The sequence below is a fragment of the Nicotiana tabacum genome, chromosome 3 (genome assembly GCF_000715075.1).
Source record: "Nicotiana tabacum cultivar K326 chromosome 3, ASM71507v2, whole genome shotgun sequence".
NCBI classification, from domain to species: domain Eukaryota; kingdom Viridiplantae; phylum Streptophyta; class Magnoliopsida; order Solanales; family Solanaceae; genus Nicotiana; species Nicotiana tabacum.
In genome coordinates this window covers 99006129-99026808 of record NC_134082.1, presented here as the reverse complement: position 1 = coordinate 99026808, position 20680 = coordinate 99006129, and the positions used below count along the sequence as shown (strand labels likewise).

At 36.3% G+C, this 20680-nt stretch overlaps 1 protein-coding gene across 2 annotated transcripts; it reads right to left on the bottom strand.

The window, feature by feature from the left end:
- Positions 1-6507: 6507 nt before the first annotated feature.
- On the bottom strand, positions 6508-16333 carry LOC107826747 (protein PLASTID TRANSCRIPTIONALLY ACTIVE 14-like). Of its 2 annotated transcripts, none has more exons than XM_016653774.2 (13): positions 16094-16333; positions 15804-16016; positions 14929-15066; positions 14327-14452; positions 14040-14168; positions 12772-12861; positions 12541-12691; positions 10856-10965; positions 8565-8636; positions 7797-7902; positions 7502-7702; positions 7090-7132; positions 6508-6990 (listed from the first exon to the last, which is right to left on the bottom strand). In XM_016653774.2, exons 1-13 carry the CDS (start codon positions 16160-16162, stop codon positions 6912-6914), a joined length of 1527 nt encoding a protein of 508 aa, XP_016509260.1. In that variant the 5' UTR covers positions 16163-16333; the 3' UTR covers positions 6508-6911. The 2 variants fall into 2 exon arrangements, with proteins under 2 accessions (XP_016509260.1, XP_016509261.1); XM_016653775.2 differs by having other exon boundaries at positions 7502-7699.
- Positions 16334-20680: the final 4347 nt, after the last annotated feature.

The window sequence follows — 20680 nt, the reverse complement described above, 5'->3', positions numbered from 1 at the left end:
AATCCCATGGTAGCCCCCAGCTGCCAAAACTTCCCGAACTACATTGACCTGATTCCTGTTTAGCCCAGGATATGTAGGAAATCTTTGAAGCAAAGATTCGGTCAAATCTTTCAAAACATGCTTCACACGGAGTAGTCCATAGGCAAAAATCGCTCATATCCGCTCACTTTATCTTTGCACGAAAACTCTTCGTGTTTCCGAACAAAGAGGGGCAGCTGTGAGCACGTGATTTTTGTTTTACGCGACAATCGCTCCAAAAGAAATAAAATAATAACAAATGGTCCTGCTGTACAAGTTTTGGATTTTATGTGGCATATTTGTTAGTTATCTGTAATCTCGTCCGTGTTTATTTTATTCAAAAAAAAATGTGCATCTTTCATTTTATTTTTTGTCATTAAGTGATGTTAGTATAATTAAATGTTAATTGTATGTAAATTGTTGTTTATGGTTTTATATGGTATTATTTGGCAAATTAATTTAAGAAATTAAAAAGAAAAAAAAAGAAGAAGAAAGAGTTTTCGGACTTGGGCCAGTCCAATTTTAAAACAAATTGGCCCAAACAACCCAACCCAAAACCCCATGAGTACCCGGTCCAGACCAGCTGACCTCAGGGGGCGTCCAAACGACGCCGTATTGATCTGGTTTGATCTGGGCCGTTGATCTCAGAATGATCAACGGCCAAGATCGCATTCCCCATAACCCATGAACAAACCCGACCCATTCCACCCGGACCGACCCAACCCCCTTTAGTTTAAAACGACACCGTCCCTTACTAGCCAAAAGATCCTGACCCTTCATCTCACTCCATCCGACGGCCAGGAATCGATCATTCACTTACTATATAATCCCACTCCATTACCCTGCCCCCCCTATCCAAACCCCCTTAGTCGTCCCCTCCACGGACCTCAATCCCCCAAACCCTAGCCGCCTCTGTACACCTTCACCATGAAAGCCGGCGGCCTGGACGCCGGTGACTCCTACCTTAACACTGTAGGACCACCTCACCGCCCTGAACATGGATCTGTTAACCGCTTAGCTCGAATCCCATCCCACCTTCTCGAATCTTCATTTGAAGATTCGAGTCAAAACTCGATCAACACTGATCTGCCCTAGATTCATACCAGACAGTCCCCGGACTTCCCTCGTGACCAAACCATGCTTGGTTTGGTCCGAATCTAACCGTAGAGACTCAAAACCCAAATTTGTCATCTAGGAACCATATAAAACCCCAGGGCCTGGTCCGCGTCTATTTGAGCCAAGTGATTAGGGTCTAATGGACCTTAATCGAAGTGTTTCTCATTTGAGAAACACTTCGATTAAAGTCCGTTCAACCCCAAGAAAGGTCTATTCAAGTCTAGCTAAGGCTTTCTGATTTTTCGGGGATTTAAGGTAAGTTTGTTTTTCCTTTTTCTTTATTCAGTCCATGTGTTGTTTAAAGGTCTGTTCGTTGGCCAAATGTCTGGTTTAATTTGTGTTTTGAATTTTACCAACTGTATCCTGTCCACCTTGCTTGAACCTCTGTGTTTGATCGAGTCTTTCTTCTATTCACTGATAATGTGTAGATGTGTATGTGCTGTGCAATCAATTGAACTTTGAACTTGACTAATTAACTGATTCCCCGGTACAGTTTCTGCTTAGTCATTACAATTTGAATCATGTGTTCGATACTGTTAGATGTCTGATCATGGTTTCGATTGTACGTGTTATGATTAGTATAGTCGAGTCGACATATGTCGTCAATTAGTTTCAGCTATTTGAACAATAAAAATTGATCTGCTTCTGTTAAGCATGTTTGAATCAATTAGGAATTGAGTTTTAGCTACTTATAGTTGTTAATTTGAATCAAAAGGATTTGTTTTGTTTATTTGCAATCTGAATTGTGGTCATGTGCACTTCTGCACAGCATGTGCATTTAGGGGCCTTTTTAGGATTAAAATAAGCTGTCAACAGGTGCTGTCAGAACACACTCCTGCTGCCCATGCCTTGTTTTTAATTTAGAAATAATGAGCCTCATCCAGATATATGTTTGTCAGGGAATATCATGGGAGGGGATATACTTAAATGTTTGAGTGGAAACTGAAAAGAGAAAAACAGCACATGGGAGGGGTTTTCTGATTGATTAACAGACTGTTTAAATGGCCTGATGTTAGGCTTATAAGAGGGGGAACATTGAGAACTGAGGTTTGAAAAACAGAACACTGAAAAAGAATTCTTTTTGATAACTCAAATAGATTTCAAGACTGAAAATTGGCACTGGATTTTGAAAAGAAAAGAGATAGTGAGAGGGATATCACAAAGAGGCTTATACAGATACACATTGAGAGAGGCATAACAGAGAAAATAGGAACTGCATTTCCATTGTTGTCTTGATTTTCACTGGTCTGGACTTGCCTGCTCCACACTGATTTCTTCTGAGTCCTGACTGAGGTTACTGGTTGTGTGTAGCATTAGTTCATTTCTGGATTTGTTCTGCTTGAATTCCGATTCCATACTACTGGTTATTGCTGTCATTCTGTCATTTTTCCATCGGCTCTAGCTGCATCTTGCATTGGGATTTGTTCTATTTGTTACCTGCTGTTACTGCTGCTGTTTGGTATTGCTTCTATTGCTCTACTGACCTCCCTGCTTCTTCTGTTGTATCCAACATCCAGGTACATACTAGAACTTCGCATCTGATGTAACAATGAAAGCATGAAATAAAAGATACGCTGGAGTTTTAATTATTCGTTGCTGCAGTTACAGTTTTTATGAATGTTATTAGATTTGTGTAACTTGTTTAGTTTGTAACTCAATAAAGAAACACATTAGGTAGCCTGTACTTAATTGAAGCTTAGTTTGTTTTGAAATTGTGATTTCAGTTATTTAGTGGGTTGTATGACAAGGAATGCATGAGTGTTTGGCATACAGATAATTAGACTTCCTTTCGGCCATATTTTGTATGCATAGAGCAGAATGCTTTAACCTTTCGGCTATATTTTGCATGTATAGAGCAGAATGCCTTAACCTTGCCAAATATAATGTAGTTTTAATCTTTAGAGTTCTAACTTTATCGGATCTCGTTAGGTAGTTCACATGACCACGTTCAAACCCTATTAGTAGCAGCTTCCGATAGTTAATTCTACTGACCTGGTTTAAATAAGTGAGTCTCAAATTCGGGTTTGAAGAACATTTAACATAGGCTTTAGCAGTTTCATTAATCCTGTATATTAATCTCCTCTAGCAATTTAACAACATGTTCATCCATGAAATAAGGCACAAAACAATTCACGCCTCATGAACAACTAATCAGATAATCAAATAAGAATCCGAAGTTGGTCAAGCATGTAATTAGCGTGTATTTCTCCTTCTTTCATTTTATTAGAGACGAACATAATAGAAATATAGTCACTGTAGGTTTATCCTTTTAAATAAAAATGAGATGAGCCTCGACAAATAAAAATACACAAGCTGCGGGGCCCTCTAAATGTATATATCAAAATGCTTAGAATTCGGGACAGGCCGTTTAGCGAATTTCGCGGCCTTCCTAAAATAACAATACGCTAGTTGCTTTGGGCGCACCTTTAATAATTTAACCTTCTTAAACACGGGTGCACATTGATGTGACCTGAATCCAAATCTCAACGGAGTCAAAGTATGTCGACAACCACGAGTGCATTGATTGTGACGTGGTTCGAGATGCATTTTCACGATGTTGTAATTCTATAAAAATAAATGATAATAATAAAAGCGGTTTAAACTTAATAAAAGCACGTAATTCATAACATGTATTTAAATCAGATATTTAGCCATTATAACAATTTAAGCGACCGTGCTAGAACCACGGGATTCGAGGGTGCCTAACGCCTTCCTCGGGTCAACAGAATTCCTTACTTAGAATTTTCTGGTTCGCAGACTTCATTTGGAAAAGTCGAAAATTTCCTCGATTTGGGATTCAAGATAAACCGGTGACTTGGGACACCAAAAGCCGAACATTTCCCAAGTGGCGACTCTGAATTAAATAAATAATCCCATTTCGAATATTGTCACTTAAATTGGAAAAACTCCATCGCGCATTTTTACCCTTCGGGGCGGGGCGCGCAAAAAGGAGGTGTGACACAAATAATTAAATAACTAAAAGTACTGTTTTGTTTAGACTCGTTTTATCCATTTTCTCTTTTTATAGTTCTTCTATTTTGTTCACTTTATTCTCTTTGACTTCATAAATAAAAAAGCTCTCTCACCTCTTAAATTCAAAATGCCATAATATATTTGTATATTTGTTTAATAATATTATTTTTAATATATTTTCTGAAATTAAAAAGAAGAAACATTGTCAACGAGAATTCATATATACCCAAAGTAACAACACCAACTTGTTTAGGATTGAATCCTAATATTTGTTCACGGTAAAAATATTTGCTTAAAAGACAATTATTTCATATAGAATAAAGTAGACTTGAACAGAATGAAATTGTATTTAAAAAAATTCATACATTTCTTGCAAGCCTTTCTGCAAAATTTTATTAAGCTTCCTCTAAATTACTGAATACCATGAATATTTTTTTTGGAATAGAGAGATAATACATACCAATAAATCTTTAGGGTTAAAATAGCACGGTTTAGCCAGTTTTCGGACTGGTCATTCAAAAATAGTCAGTGTTTGCTAAGTCATTGAAAAATAGCCACTATTTTGCTGCAACAGAGACCGGTCCAGCATAATATACTGGAGTTCGGTGCACTTGTGTATGAACTTCCAACATATTATGCTGGACCGATATACTTTGCTGGCTCCAGTATAATATACTGGAGACTGGAGCACCGGTGCTCCAAACTTCAGTTTATTATGTTGGACCGGTATATTATACTGGAACTCCAGTATATTATGCTGGAGTATTTTTCCGGATTTTGAGCAGTGATTTCGTTCAGATTTATCTTTACATGAAAAGTGGCTAAATTTCGATTACTTTTGAAACATGGCTATTTTTGAATGACCACCTGTAAATCTGATTATTTTTTAATTTCTCTCATCTTTAGGTGACCACGTTAAGTCAAGTTTTAATTAACGGCAAAGGGTCTGCTATGTCCCTCTACTATTAACAATTGTTTAAAAATGTCCTTCGTTATATTATTTGGCTGTTTAAGTCTCTACCGTTATACTATCACACAAATATACCCCTAATTTTAACGGAGTGCCAGGTGGCAGCTCAGGAACAAAAGGATCTACCCTCTGTTTTAATAGCCTAATCCAATTAAAACCCACCCCTAATTTTTTGCCCATTACCGGCCCGACCCATGTGCATCAAATTCAATCCACAGTTCATGGCAAATTGGCCTAATACCGCCATTTTCATCTTCTTCATACCAACTTTTACCATTAAGCTTCATGTTTCACCACTTGATCGAATGAACAATCAGGAAAAAGAAGTAATTCCATGTTGTAAAACATTTTTATTTTCCTTGTTTTTCAAAGAAAATGAAATTTCTTCAATTTATTTCTCACTCTAACCGAAATGAAAAAATAATATCTCATGGTTAGAAATTAGGGTTGTGAGATTCCACATTTTTTCAATCAAGGTTTTCGAAAAATGCCATAAAAAGAAGAAAGAAAGATTAGAAAGCATAACTACTCTCGGTTCTTCACAATTTTCGGGTATAATTGTAAAAAAAAATTGAAAACCCATTTGCTTTGGAATTATAAATTTGTTGACAGATTCAAATCTGATGGGGCAATATTTGTTGAGCTTAAAATTGAAGATATCTATTAAATTTGAAGAGCAAAAATTAAAAACACCATTGAGCTCTTTTGGATATTGAATCATTAAATCTGAAATTTTTATATGATTTATTTGTTGGAGATTTGGTGTTGTTTGAGTCGTGAAGTTGCAAATCACTTAACGAACCGATTTCAATATATTGTTGCTACATGATAAATTTAGAAATCTAATCATTAAGGATATGTATGAAGATGTTCTTTCGAATTTTTTTAAAAGAAAAAAACCCAATGTTGAGCAAATTGGGTCGGGTAATGCATGGATGAAAAATTAGGGGTTGGTTTTAATTGGATCTTGCTTTTAAAACAAAGGGTGGGTCCTTTTGTTCCTGAGCTGCCACGTGGCACTCCGTTAAAATTAGGGGTATATTTGTGTGATAGTATAACGGTAGGGACTTAAACGGCCAAATAGTAACGAAGGACATTTTTAAATAATTGTTAATAGTAAAGGGACATATTAGACCCTTTACCGTTTAATTAATTTAACTTTTGAAAGCACACTAGTCACAAACTGATAGAGTAATTCTTCTAATTTAACTTGACTATGAATTCTTATAAAATGAAATTTAACATCTTTATTCTAATGTTTAAATTTTTGTTACACGTGTAATGCATTTATTGGTTTAATCACGATTCAGGGCAAAGCTTTCTCCTAAGTCACAAGTACCATATTTGGATAAAATATTTCCAACTAGCATGATCTCTTTACTTTCTTTGTCTTTTTGGCCTGCTCTTACTCCACATTCAACAGGAAAAAATTGCTACAAGTAATTCATGTTTTTTTTCATCTCAATAAATGAAAGTGCAAATCTCTTGTGATAAAACACATCAAATTTATTCAGCAAAGCTATCATTCATTTTCAGCATCATTTCTACGAAGAACCTTTCATTTTTCTTCACTTACCATCTTTGCCTTCCAAAATAGGGCCTACCGGCTAGTATCGACCTGGTGGTGCAAAGGCATTTTCCACCTATACACCCTTACTAAATGCTTTCAAGGACCCCAACCCAAGCCCTCAAAATGTTCTTAACAATGAGCTGCAAAAGCAATTGGGATAGATTAAGCTTCAGGATAGCTGCAAAGGGAGCATATTTTTAAACGCCGTCTGCTATGGCTTGATTTCTGGCAAAGATACTTCATATATCCTGCTGTTATCCGCGTCTAGAACAGAATCCTATCTTGGTAAATGTCCAATGCCTGTATAACCTTCTCTATCAGTAATTTCCTATGTAACCTATACCTGCCAAATGAGAGCAATATGTTAAGTTCGTTCTGCTTGCTTTGAGGCAAGATACAATGATTCTGCATGCAATGACAACTTATTTGATATATTACGTACTTTATTGCTGCTTCAAGTGTTCTCCTGCAGTCGGGCATAGAATCTGTTCACAGTAAACCAAGAAAATGAATAAAAATGTTGGACAACTTTATGACATGAATAGTGATAACTGTTACAAAGGCAACCAATGAAATTACGGCAACTGTGTTAAATCATGGCAAAAACCAAGAATTTTAGTGTTCATGTGAATAGTCAGTCAGTACTGGATCGATGAAAATCAAATCTATCAAAGTAAATCCACATTCAAATCATCATAACTACCCGGATTTTTTTGTCTACAAAATACAGGTGACCATCAAAGCCAAAATTATTCTACCAGAAATTTGGTAGAAACAGCAATGACGCATAAAAAATGGGCTTATCTTTCTTCTTAACATGCATCGTTCCATAGAAGTGCACAATATAAGTTTACCTAGGATTTTCTGGTCTTCGTCAGAAGTTGTGGGGAATTCTGCAAGCATCTGGTGGCATTCTTCTTGCAGTTCTTTTACTGCTTTCCTCTCTAAACTTGGAATTGGAGGGAGATCTCCATCTGACCAAGTAGGCAACGTTCTTGCTGCTGCTATGATTGCTCCATCGACAAAACTATCTCCATCATTCGATAGCCTACCTGCTACAAGTTTTAAACAAGAATTCTGGACATTAATTGCACAGCTAGATTGGATAAGAGGAGCTAGTATATAAAAAAGATTCTGTACGACCCATACTGTTATGGTAATATTCTCCAGGGAGGCCAGATATGTTAAAGACCGATAAGAAAGTGTCTAGATGAATTTTGGCATCTCCAGTGAAATGAATGACATCCCAAGGGTTCTGCAATATCAAAGATATATAGTCAGTGTCAAAAAAAAAAAAGAGCAGTCACATCTAAATTCATTTCCATGTCATGGAGATAGATGGCCTTGAAAACTAATTAAATCATAAGCTCTGTCAAGGTAATTCTTACACGATGCAATACGGATGACTATCTTTTCTCTTTCTTCCTCTGATTCAGTACAAATATCTAAATTCTTTGAGCGTCATCGAGCAAAACTAATTAAATTAAAACTCAAGCCTACTCAAAATTCTATGTTTAAATGCCCAAATTAGTCTATTCTCCATTTATAACACGCACCTCAGAAGCTGGAGACAAGGACAATAACTGGGGGGGGGGGGGAATTCCTTCACTCTAACCCTTTTCTCTTTCACTTTTTAGTTTATCTCATCTTCATTTTACTTTCATCTTCACTTGTCAGGGCTTAATGAGCTATCCATAATCTCCAATATTTATGGATAGTAGATATTAACTGTCCGTTTACAGCGGTTTCTTGTCATTCATTTACTGTTGCATTCTTCTAAAACAGATTATGGCGATGAATATCACTACACAAAGTCAGTAGTACAAGGGCCTTCGAGTTGGAATTTTTCATACTTTCAGCAGAAAAAGCACAACACAGCTACTTTTTCTCAGGAAGAGTAAGGAAAGACTACATTACCACAGGTGATGAAAAACCATATCTCTGCATGAAAAAATTATTCTTCTGTCCAGCCATGTAATCAACAGTCATCTGCAAGAATTCATAAAGGCCATTTTAGGTCATATTAGCAAGTTATGCAATAGAATGTGAGAAAGCATGGGAGAAAATATTATTATTCACATGTCTTAACAATGATACAATGAGCCCTATATATATATATATAATACATGTCTTACTCCTAATACATATGAGATTAAGGTTATTTAATACTATTTAACTACCAAACTAACACTCCCCCTCAAGCTGGTGCATATAAATCATATGTACCGAGCTTGTTACATATATAACTAATACGAGGACCAGTGAGGGACTTGGTGAAAATATCAGCAAGCTGATCATTCGACTTCACAAATTTTGTAGCAATATCCCCTAAGAGTATCTTTTCTCTGATGAAGTGAAAATCAATCTCAATATGTTTAGTCCTCTCATGGAACACCGGATTTGATGCAATAAGAAGGGCAGCTTGATTATTGCACACAAGTTCCATCTGGGGATGTCACCAAATTTCAACTTCTTGAGCAATTGTTTGATCCAAATTAGCTCACATGTAGCCATAGTCATTGCTCGATATTCTGCTTCTGCACTAGATCGAGCAACTACATTTTGTTTCTTGCTCTTCCAAGACACCAAATTGCCTCCTACTAAAACACAATATCCAGACGTAGAACGTCTGTCACGCGCTCGCCGGAACCCTAGCTTCTGACAGCGCGTGTGGAGGGTTCTGCCGGAGATGTTCACTGGGGTTTGGTCGCCGGACGATGACGGATCTTGTGGTAGTGTTGGATTTTGCACAACACTGACGGGGAGAGAGATAACGCAAACAACTTTGAAAAAGTCGCCGGAAAATTGAGGCATGACGACTTCTGCTTTGTATTCTAGTTCCCGGATGTGTCTCACCACTACGATTTTGATACCATGTGAGAAAGCACGGGAGAAAATATTATTATTCACATGTCTTAACAATGATACAATGAGCCCTATATATATATATATATATATAAAATACATGTCCTACTCCTAATACATATGGGATTAAGGTTATTTAATACTATTTAACTACCAAACTAACAAGTAATAAAGATAAGCAGGGCCGCATATAATTCAGGTGGTGACATCCATCACAAATACATTACCAACTATCTAGAAATGATAATCCTTCATTAAGTACACATTATCAAAAAACTAAATAAGGTCAAAATAGGACAAACAAGAATCTCATTAACAATTTTCCTTTCAATTCACCATCCAAAGAAGAAATAATTTTAAAATTTCCTTTCTCATTCGTTCCCCCATCATGGAAAATCTAAAAAAGCAACACCAAGAAATAAAGCTAGAAGGAGACAAACGAGAATGCTATTTAAGAAGATCATTCACAAAAGAAATACTAGCAACTAATGCATGTAGAAGAGAGAGGACATAATTTTCATAATGCTTCTATTCTCATTAAAAACAGAGCAGCACAGTGAATTTAACCTTATAATCTGACAAGCTGTCACATTAGAAGGAAGCATAACGTGTAACAAAGATCATAATACCGCTTTAGCATCATTGCTACTTATATCCCATGCCTGTCACGTGTCACCAATGCAAACCTACCTCTTTCAGTGATCAATTATACAAGTTTCCCATCTTTCCTGCGTAATATCGCTTTAGCATCATCGCTACTTATATCCCCTGCCTGTCACCTTGACCTATGCAAAACTACCTAATTCGGTGATCAATTATACAGTTTCCCATTTTTTTCTTTTCTTTTTTCCTTGCTGCAAAAGGCGAGGCTTCGCATGCTGTTGAACAGGAAAGGAAGTCAGTGGCATCAAATAGGCCATCCTTAAATATGCAAGATTGTGATGTAAGAAACGCCTTTGGGGCGTAGAATAAGCAAGGCTCTGATGTAAGAAATGCATCCTTAAAAATAAGATAGCCCTGCATATCATATATTATGACCTATGATAAGCAAGAAAATGGAGTACAAATATTTTCTGCACCATTTAATGTAAGAAATGCCTTTTGGGCAGAACATAAGCATGTGAGTCATGCATTTTCTCCCACTCCCCACATACCATCTTCTCCAAATGAATTATCCAAAATAAGTAGACTCATTGACAAAGCTAGTTACTTTTTTTGATTAGGCAAGGTAAACATTTACAAGGCTAGTTATTTTCTCTATGCAATAAGCTGCGCCTACTAATACACACACATCACAATTCAAATGAAGCCCTCACTAGATCTAGACCGCTAAGAAGATTTACCTCATCTCCTTTTCTAATTCTTTGTCCTGCATTTATCATCACCTCCAGCATGCGGTCCTTGAAGCGCCAATGGAAAAAGCAGTTTGGCTGGAAAGAATGATTCATCATATCTGGAGAAGAGATGAGTAAAATATTAGAAGGATTTTCTCTCAAAACAAAGTTTGATCTAAAATGCTAAGATAATTGCAAGCAGATCTTCCTTGAAAATAAGAAGAATCCCTGACTAATAAGTTTTTAGTTTTTGAGTTGTCCCTTAAACACCAGCCACATTGGGATTGAGACACAGTAGTAGTTCCTGCTGACGTTCTTTTGTTGTTGTAAGCTGTAATATTAGTTCAACACCTTTCAGGTTCCTGAACATCTACAGATTTGACTGGCTTTAATAGATTAAAGCACACTTTTATTATATCTATTTCTTTTTGTGGAAGTTTCTAAAATATGTGAATTACAAAAGAAGCCATAATTCGCAGTTCGCACAGCTACATCGCCAATCAACATCAAACTTTAGGGCTAGAAAGTCAAAGACTCAACGAGATAACAGTTACTTATCTTTACTTAGCAATTAATGGAGAGAGAAGAAAAATAGCAATACCATTAACAAGTCTTTCACGTCATATCAAGTCAAAGGTACTGGCACTGTTAATAGATCTTAGTCACCAATTTTCCTCTCATAATCACCATTTTTCTTCCAGCTATCAGTGTCCTTCAGTAGCTCACAATGTTCCTTCGCATTTTCAAGAAATTTTCCATAAAAACGGAAGGGGAAAAAGAAAAGAAAGCAAGCACAGTTTCTCGTAATCAAATCGAATTTAGATAGAGCATTTGACCAGGACTAGATTTTCAATCAACAAGTCCAGTACTAGAGATGTCTCATCTTGCCTCTTCTAGTATGAGACACACAGATAGACAAAAACACACACACCAAGGCTGAAACCAAGGGAGGATAGGGAAGAATCTGAGTTTTTGGGTAGAGAGGGAATTCAAAAGCTGATATAGTATTTTATTTTCGAGGGACATGTTCTCTTTGATAGAAAAATAGTAAATGGAAATTTTGGAAAACAGATTTTCCTCCTGTAAAGTACTCTCTCTGTCCCATATGGCCTGGTATGGTTTACAATGTTGACTACTTGATTAACTGCAGTCTAACATCGGAAATTGAATAATTAAAATTTTGAGAATAAACATTGTACATGAGACTACATAAAACCCACTATGAACCATGTATTTCTTATAAAATGTGATCAAAGAAATATTAATTATCATTAGGGTGGAAGAAGAATGTTGTTTTCCCAGTAATAGTAAGTAGGTATGACAGAGAGGCAAAAGCTCACAAGGAGGACTGCTATTTCCAAAATTTTGGACAAAATCTTTCACATAGTACAGACTATTCTCATTTGCATGGTTTCAGGAAACTGAAAATGAAAGATATTTCTCACTGCTTAACTTGTTATTGCAGTTACATATCTGCTCTTTTGATCCAGTTCATGTAAAGATAAAAGTACACATGAGCATCACCCAAGACCAATCAAAACGAAAAATAAATAAATGATGTCATTCATACTAACTTAAAAATATCTAAGTGAGTTCAGTCTGTCAAAATAGGGTGCTGCATTGTGTAAACAAACTTAAAGCCAACTATTTCACTATTGGAGTTTGGAGAAGGACAGAAATACAACTCTTCTCACCAGCATAAGGTACCAACAAATTTGCATCTTGAACCAGTGCACCAATTCTCATTTGCAAGTTGATGCTTCGAGATTGTGCTATACACATTGCCCAAATAAATCTCTCAGGATCCCGAGCAAGACGCTTTATTTTGAGGGGTACTGCAGAATGCTAAACAAATAAAAAAAGTCAAAAGACAGTGTTAATAGACAGGAATTTGGAGGAAAGAGATTGAACAAGATTGTCTATACCCAATTTTTCTCCCAAAACTCAAGTGCCCGTTGTTGCTGTTCTCTCATAGTTGAAGCAAGCTTCTCGTCTTGCAACTCCAAAAGGTCCTCCTACATCACACAAACCATTAAGAAGCAAGAGCGTGAACGTGTCAGGCACAAACAGCAAGTGTTCATTTATAACTCTGGAATTGACATTCTAGAAATTACTCTACCAAGTACATGCCCAGCTGACTAATAGAAAATGCAAATCACAGAAGTGAAGAAGCTTCAACCAGATATTGCTTTTCAGTTAGATAACCAAAATGGTTCTTCCGAATTAGACTTTTTGTGCTGTTTGCAACAAATCTTTCTGACCAAAACCAGCCCAGCTGACTTATGGAAATGTAAAGCACAGAAGTGAAGAAGCTTCAACCACATATTGGTATTTCCGAATTAGACCTTTGTTGCAGAAGAGTGGTTCAACGGTCATGCAACAGAACAAGACTCAGTAGAAGAAACTTATCTTAGAAATTTAACATCTTATTCCTACGGCACCCACGAAGGTGTGCTTTTTTGCATGGCTAGCGGCGAGGGGAGTGATTTTGATTGCTGAAAATCTGCGAAAGAGAGGAATTACACTTGTTTAGTGGGTGCTACATGTGTAAAAGCTCAGGGGAAGAAGTTGATCATCTTTTGTTGCATTGCGCTGTGTCTTCGGCTTTATGGAGGGCAATCCTGAATCTTTTTGGTATTCAATGGGTGATGCCAAGCACGGTAAAGGAAATGTTATATAGCTGGGCCAGTTTCCGTAGAAGAAGAAAGCAAAAGGCGTGGAAGTTCGCCCCGTTAGCTCTCATGTGGATAGTTTGGGGGGAGAGAAATAGGAGAGCTTTTGATGGGATTAAGTCTCCTTTTTCACATCTTAAGAATAGTCTTTTATCTTTGATCGCTTTTTGGTGCACTCATATAGCCCCTACTTATATAGAAGATTGGGCGTCTTTTGTAGAGAATCATGTTCTGATGTAAATTCTCTACTTTTTGGTATACTTCCTGTATACGGGTGTTCTCTCCCTTTTGATTAATACAATTTACCTTATCAAAAAAAATGTCCTAAGGTCACATAACAGTGTGAATATCACAAAAGCTTTTTTCTTTTCACACATTTCAAGTTACTCCAACTTGAACCTCGGCAGCACCATAACAAAATGAGGATTAGTTTTGTGAATGCATAGCATTTCTGTAGAATCTTCTTGAAAATATTACATTAATTATAAGCATCAAAATTTGGATGATACTCATATTCAAACCTCGGTGGCTAGAAGGAAGCTAGTGCATTCATCATCACTAGGTAAGAAGTCTCCATAAAGCTGCCAAAAGTTGTCCTTGCAATCAAAAGCATATAAAAGAAGGCATGCCAACCTCAGATCCGAATCTGTCTGCCATAAAAAGGTAAACTATTAAAAAATAACAAGAGATCTTGGAATACCAAAATAAAAATGACAAAATCAAAGAATAAACAACTAAAAATGCTGATAAATATTGTCCCATGTGAACCATCAGAAAAGATTTAATAGGAAAAAATGCGTCTTTTTACCTCAGGATTAGTTGAATTGATAATGTCGAATATTGGATGTCCCACAGGTATGATATCTGGAAAAAACATCCAAGGAAGCTTTTTGCTTATGGTTAACATCAGTTCTAGAGGAATTTCCATTATTACCTGCATGACAAACAAACCTCCTCATTCATTGACCTGTAAAGATTTTAGTGATAACGAAAAGGTGTGAAGATAATCAATGACAAAAGAGGAATCAAAAGTCAAGCTAATGCCAAGTGAATTAGACACAGTCTAAAACTAAAGGCGAAGATAGAATACACTACAGCAGGAGAAGAATTAGAAGTGCCAAGACACTGGCCCTATATAACTTATCGTTGTTAATAAGTAAATGAGTGAAATAAACTAAGGATACTCATCCCAGAAAGAAGGGAGGGAGAGTAGATTAAAGGGTATTATAATTTTTGCATGTCCTTTTTTCCACTCAGTCCAATTTTCGGTGGTAGATGAAGTTCATCGTTAGGTACAGCTAAACATTGATGGATCACCGAATTCGACACTGCTTCCAATGGTAAAGCTATATATTCCTTCAGGAGAATGAAAACTTTCCACATATAAACATAGTGTAAGGTAGTGCTCACCCTAGCTCGACGGAGAGGCTCCACGTCTCTGGAAGCAAACACTCCATACCCATCCGGTCCCTCCCTGAATTCTATTCCGTAGGCTCGAAAACTTCTAACATATCCTATTTTATAGAAATCAGGATCTGCCAGTTCCAGCTGTTCATGAAGAAATATTATATCACCATAATCAACAGTAAGAACAAAAGAAAATAAGGATAATTTGAAATAACCAAATAGAACATATAGGAAAATATATATATTCAACGGCTTCTCAAAAGAAAATCAAAGGACAAAGACAAAGAAAAGAGAGGGAATTTAACCATTACAGTAACTATGTAATAACGGAGATGAAATATCTATACATGAAATGTGAGAGTGAACATCTAACTGAAAATGTTAAGGCATATAGGAAAAAGTATGCAGTGCCGAAACTCTTACAGCAGAAAAGAGCACTTGAACAATGAGCTTACTATTGTTATATATAATATATAATTTATATAATTATCATTAATAAGAGATTTCAATGTTTTTTCTTTTTCCTTTTTTTGAATTTAGTTGAGGTTGTCTGGTTTCTTCTCTCTCGTTATTTAGTGCATTCACCCCCGCTTCAATTTTGGTCTTTCCTCCTCTATATACATTCATTCTTTTTGCTGTTTCTGAAGATTTCACTTTCCAATTTCAACTCAGTTTTCTTGAATTAGTTATTTCTCTTTATAGAGCAACAAGTAAGTCATTATATCTCATTAGTATATAAATTTTATAAAAATAAATTTAAGGTATCTTATTATTGTTTGTTTTTAGGCCCCCAATTCTATTGAGCTGGCCCTGACGATTAACTAACAGGAACTTCAAGAACATGAAAAAGAAGAAAACTTGTGGAAAGTAAAAGGTACCTGAGAAGCAGGAGTATCATGGGGTTGAGAAGGGGGTGTAAAAAGAGGAAATGCAGAAGGAGTTGGAGAAGAATCATAACCCTCTAGAGTGGAAGAAGTTGCAGCGCCATTAGCACTTGCAGTAACTCTCAAGGGTCTGCTTCTTCCCTTGTTACTACTACATATAATAATGGGTTGCTTTTGCAACGGTGCAGCACATCCTTGTCTCCACAACTGGTTCAATCAAATATATAATCAACAACCAGAAATAAAGAGAAAAAAAACATTGTTGGGTGTTTTGGATGTGTTACCTGATGCTGAAACTCTGGCTGGTGGAACAAGTTTGTTGGTTGTTGAATTAGAATGGTTGAAGAAACCATTTTTACAGCGCTGTATTGGGAATGAGCTGAAAATTTTAGTGGAATTTCAGTAAAGAGAATTGTTTCATAGATGTATTTTAGGTTCTTGGAACGTTATCCACTCTACTGTCAGCATAACAAACCCACAAGGGGTTTTTCCGGGGTTTTATTTTCTTTTTTTAAAAATTCAATACTAGCGTGGAGTAAATAAATTTTATAAATAAATTCCTTGGTTATTGTTGATGGTAAAAGTCGCCTGTCCCATCTGGGATAAAGAATAATTAACCACGTGAGTTTTAAAATTGTGCTCAGTTTTGATTTCATTTTATAAAATTTGAGATTTGGCAAAAGAAAAACAAAAGTAGTACAATCTATGATGCTAAGTCACATCCTCTTGTAGTATATATTGATGTGATCCTAAAATGACAGTTTAGTGGCAGTGTAACAAACTTAAATTCTTATAAGTGAGCTCTACCACACGGCTCTAGAGTAAGAAGAAAGAGTAAAAATCCTAAATGCACTGTAGCCTCCTGCTTATAAGTGTGGTGCATGACACATTCATAAACAAGACTCTACTAGACACGGCTTGTAGACATACCTAGGAAAGAACTGCTTTGATACCACTTTTGTCACGATCCAAACCGATGGGCTGCGACGGGCACCCGGTACCTTACTCAACCGAGTACCAACGTAATGTATCTTTCTTATTAAATCATCATATACACATGACATACGGGCCTAATAGGCCAACATAATCATTTATAAACTCAAAACATAGGCCGACAAGGCCGTACAATCTTTCACGTACATGACATATGTCTACAAGCCTCTAAGAATACATAAAAACAATGCCCACTCAAGAACACCTTCATTCATACATAAAATGGTTAACATATAAATCCAATCGCGTCCTTCAAAAACTACCACATTGTTTTCATGAAAGTTTTACCACAACATTTCTCTAATAACTGATATGAATTGATTCAATTAAGTAGACATGATCAAGACCTATAATTTACCATTCTGTAATTTCATCATGTTGGCAGAATATTTACTATAGAAATATGCTAATACTTATAACACTCAGCATAAACAACTCACTTATACATGAAATTATCTTGCAATATTCTCTCAAATTACTATCAAAATTTTTAGTTAAGGATGACAGGAAAGTTCACATTTTAGGTATTTACTTATTTCTGATAGTTATTTATCAGACTTGGAAACTCTGCTTATGTAATTGTGTAAAGCATAGTCCGCCCGCCTAATATTATGATAAATCATCAGAATACTCGAGAGATCTGAATGAATCAAAGGATTGATACATATCATTCCAACTAATTTAGGACCAAGACTTAGTCCATTAATAAATATATCAATGTTGGACAGGGTTCATCCATTAGCTGTGATGAGGCAAATGCAATGAACTTCCGCGCCATCTCCCACTATTTTGAATAAACAATCTGGAATTCATATAATATTTGCAGTGGCCTGACTGAAGAACCTTTACCATCTCCACCGCCATCGGCTGCTTGGTCATATCAACCATATTTTCATGGTATGATATACAAAAGCTTAACCATGACATATTTCTGAGTCTCCAAAATGAATGGACAGTTCAAGATTGTAAGATGAAGGGAGCAATCTGGCTCTACAAGATCATTACCCAATAGGAATTTCACTGGTCACTTGTTACATGATCTCCTATATCCCACCAACAGTTCCAAGGTACTGGAACGAAAAGTTAACAGCACCAAAATGAAAATCCACAAATAGCCGGTTGTCTTTTGCTTCAAGATAAAGATGAAGTAGAGGAACAATTGAGAATGAATTGCAACAATGAACCAAGATGCTAGAGAGGAATATCAATACTGCAAGAAAAAAATAATAGTGCATCAGATCTGAAGCCAGGGAGCCATGTCAAATATCAGGAAAAACATTTAGATGTTCTACAACAAAAGCATCTTCAAACTTTCAACTAATCTAACCAAAGAATACGACAACAATTAAAGCCCAACAACATCACTATGCATAGGAATCAATTTTTATTTCATATTACAACCAATTAGATCTCATCTCCAGCTATGCATACACTAGAAGATCTTCAATGTAAAAGCGACTGAGTTATGATGTTCATGTCCCCAAGCAGGGCTGATTTAATGATGCCTAGATTCTATTGTCGGCAGCACTACTTGAACCCCAGACAAAGACAAAACAAGATATCACAAATTTGTGTCACTCTGTATTAAAGAGGTGATCGATGTCATCCCCTTAGGTTTTAACACATGGAGCACCAGACAGTATACAAAATCTCTTATTGAAATGCTTGATGCTTTCTTATCACTGAACTAGAGTAATACACCTGGAATAGTTTCACCATTACAACCCTACTGGAATTAGTAATTAATATAACTTTTCTTTTATCTTTTCATGTTTCTTGTTATTGGATATTGCAAATAAGTCCAATAGGTGAAGAAGAATCCCAAATATGCACTATCGAGTTGCCTAAGAAACGAAAATGAGATCTGTCTGTTTACCTACTACTCCATCGAGGGCCAAAACATAAAATGAAATATTAGGGATGGATCACTCACAAGAAGCAAGAGGTATGAAGTATTCTGCATCCACAAATTGAGCTGCCAGGAAAAATAATAGACAGCATAGCCAATGGTAACTCTTTTCCCTTTTAAAAAAATCATTTACCAGCTTTTCTTTATGAAACTTTTCCAGAGAGCTTGATCATGGTAACCATTCTGTTAAGTAATACAAAATGCTGATAATGTTGTATAGGAAGTTATTTGTCAAAGCTCTTCCTTTTTTCTTGGAACACCGTCATGGTGCATTCTTGATATCTAGAATAAAGGGATAAGAAATAGTAGAGTTATTAACAGTTTAAAACTGAGAAGCTTAAACAACACAATATGCAACCTTAAACCCACTCTCCATATTAAACACGAAGCCTTCTCTCCCTGTTCTATCTTTTCTTTTTTTCTTTTTTGGATGACAGTGGAGTTAGGTCAAGAAGCTAAATACATCAGGAACTGAAGCCCTGAATTAGAAATGCGCTTCTGTCCAAAGGTTGAATTACGTTGAATGAAGCTTGTCCTTTCCATCTTTTGCTTAATGCGCAACTGTTTACGAACGCAAAGATGCACGGAAACTAAGAGAAGGCTATATAAAGAAGGCAAGTCCTATCAAGTTCCAACCTTCCTGTACAACAAGCAAGGAGTCATAAGAAGCATACTCTTCTACTGGTTTTCCTGTAAATATTTTCAGTCTAGCTATGCATATTTCTGTGTTTTCCTGCATCTTTATGTGTTGCCCATTATCCACCTTTATCCACAATTTTCAAACCACGTTTCATTATCTTGAAACTTATGATTAAATAAGTTATTACAACTTAAACAATTAGAGACAATATGAAGACTTTTGCAGCATATTTCTTCTGTCTTGCGCTGCTGCTTAAAACATTCAGCAGTACTTACACCCCAGCCACCAACCATCCATGGATGTGAGAGAGACAGGATCTTGCGAGACACTTATTTTTAACCTCACATGCAACTTATAAGTGCATCTAATTAACAATAGAAATAAAAACTAGAAGAGTGGTGTGGGGACGGGATACTGAAGGTATATAAGTTATAACATATTCCAAGCTTGATGGTAAGTCAAACAGACATGTACCTTCCGAAGAAAAAGATTAAAGCATTTAAGCTTGTTAGACGCAGAAGTGCATTCTTATAAAGCTGACCGCTTTGACACTTCATTTTCCACAACGAGATATTTTGTGTTCTACCTTTGTCTGCTATTGCTGGTACAGAACATTGCATGTAAATAAGCATTTTTGGAAGTTTACACTTCTGATAAAAAGAAAGCAAAATTGAGCAAAATAGAGGAACAAATCAGTATGACAACTATCCCACGGAGAAATAACAAAGATATGTATAGTATCATGCAAGAACAAACTAAATTGATTATATGACCATTGTTAGAGCCACTGAGAATGGATCGAAGCTATAAACACTAGTTGATTAAACTACAAGTTGATATGTCCGCTATATAACGAAGTAAATCTGCACAAACTTAGCTGATATTCAAGGATGCATAGCCTTAGAACACAATTTGAGAACCAACTTGAGTGAAGCTCATAATTCAGAAGTGCAATCACAACCATTTTCATTTTAGTCTTCTCTTAAAGAAAAAAAGCAGCACAAGCACAAAGCATATTGTATAAAACCAAATAGCATTAGCCACCAATGGAGTCATCATTTTGCCAAATTAGTTACCTTATTCTCTCTATTCAATCCAATCTGAGATGACACTATCCAACAAAGCAACCACTTCCTCATTTCCCTTATCCCCATTCTCAGCACACTTCAAAGCTTCATTCAGTTCTTGTGCCTCCTTAATCCTAGCCTCCCTCAACAAACTTCTATACACACACATTCTCACCTCATCCCCAACCTTCAAATTCCCAACTACCATCATCCTCAAAACCTTCAATCCTTCCACAACCATACCATTCTTGCAAAACCCATT

What these genes read in the sequence shown, in the direction of transcription:
- LOC107826747 (XM_016653774.2), bottom strand. Translation starts at nt 16,162, where the DNA reads ATGGTTTCTTCAACCATTCTAATTCAACAACCAACAAACTTGTTCCAC. An exon ending in ATGATACTCCTGCTTCTCAG is followed by an intron (nt 15,067 to 15,803) that starts GTACCTTTTACT and finishes CTTCATGAACAG; the next exon opens with CTGGAACTGGCAGATCCTGA. An exon ending in ACACTTGAAGCAGCAATAAA is followed by an intron (nt 6,991 to 7,089) that starts GTACGTAATATA and finishes CTCATTTGGCAG; the next exon opens with GTATAGGTTACATAGGAAAT.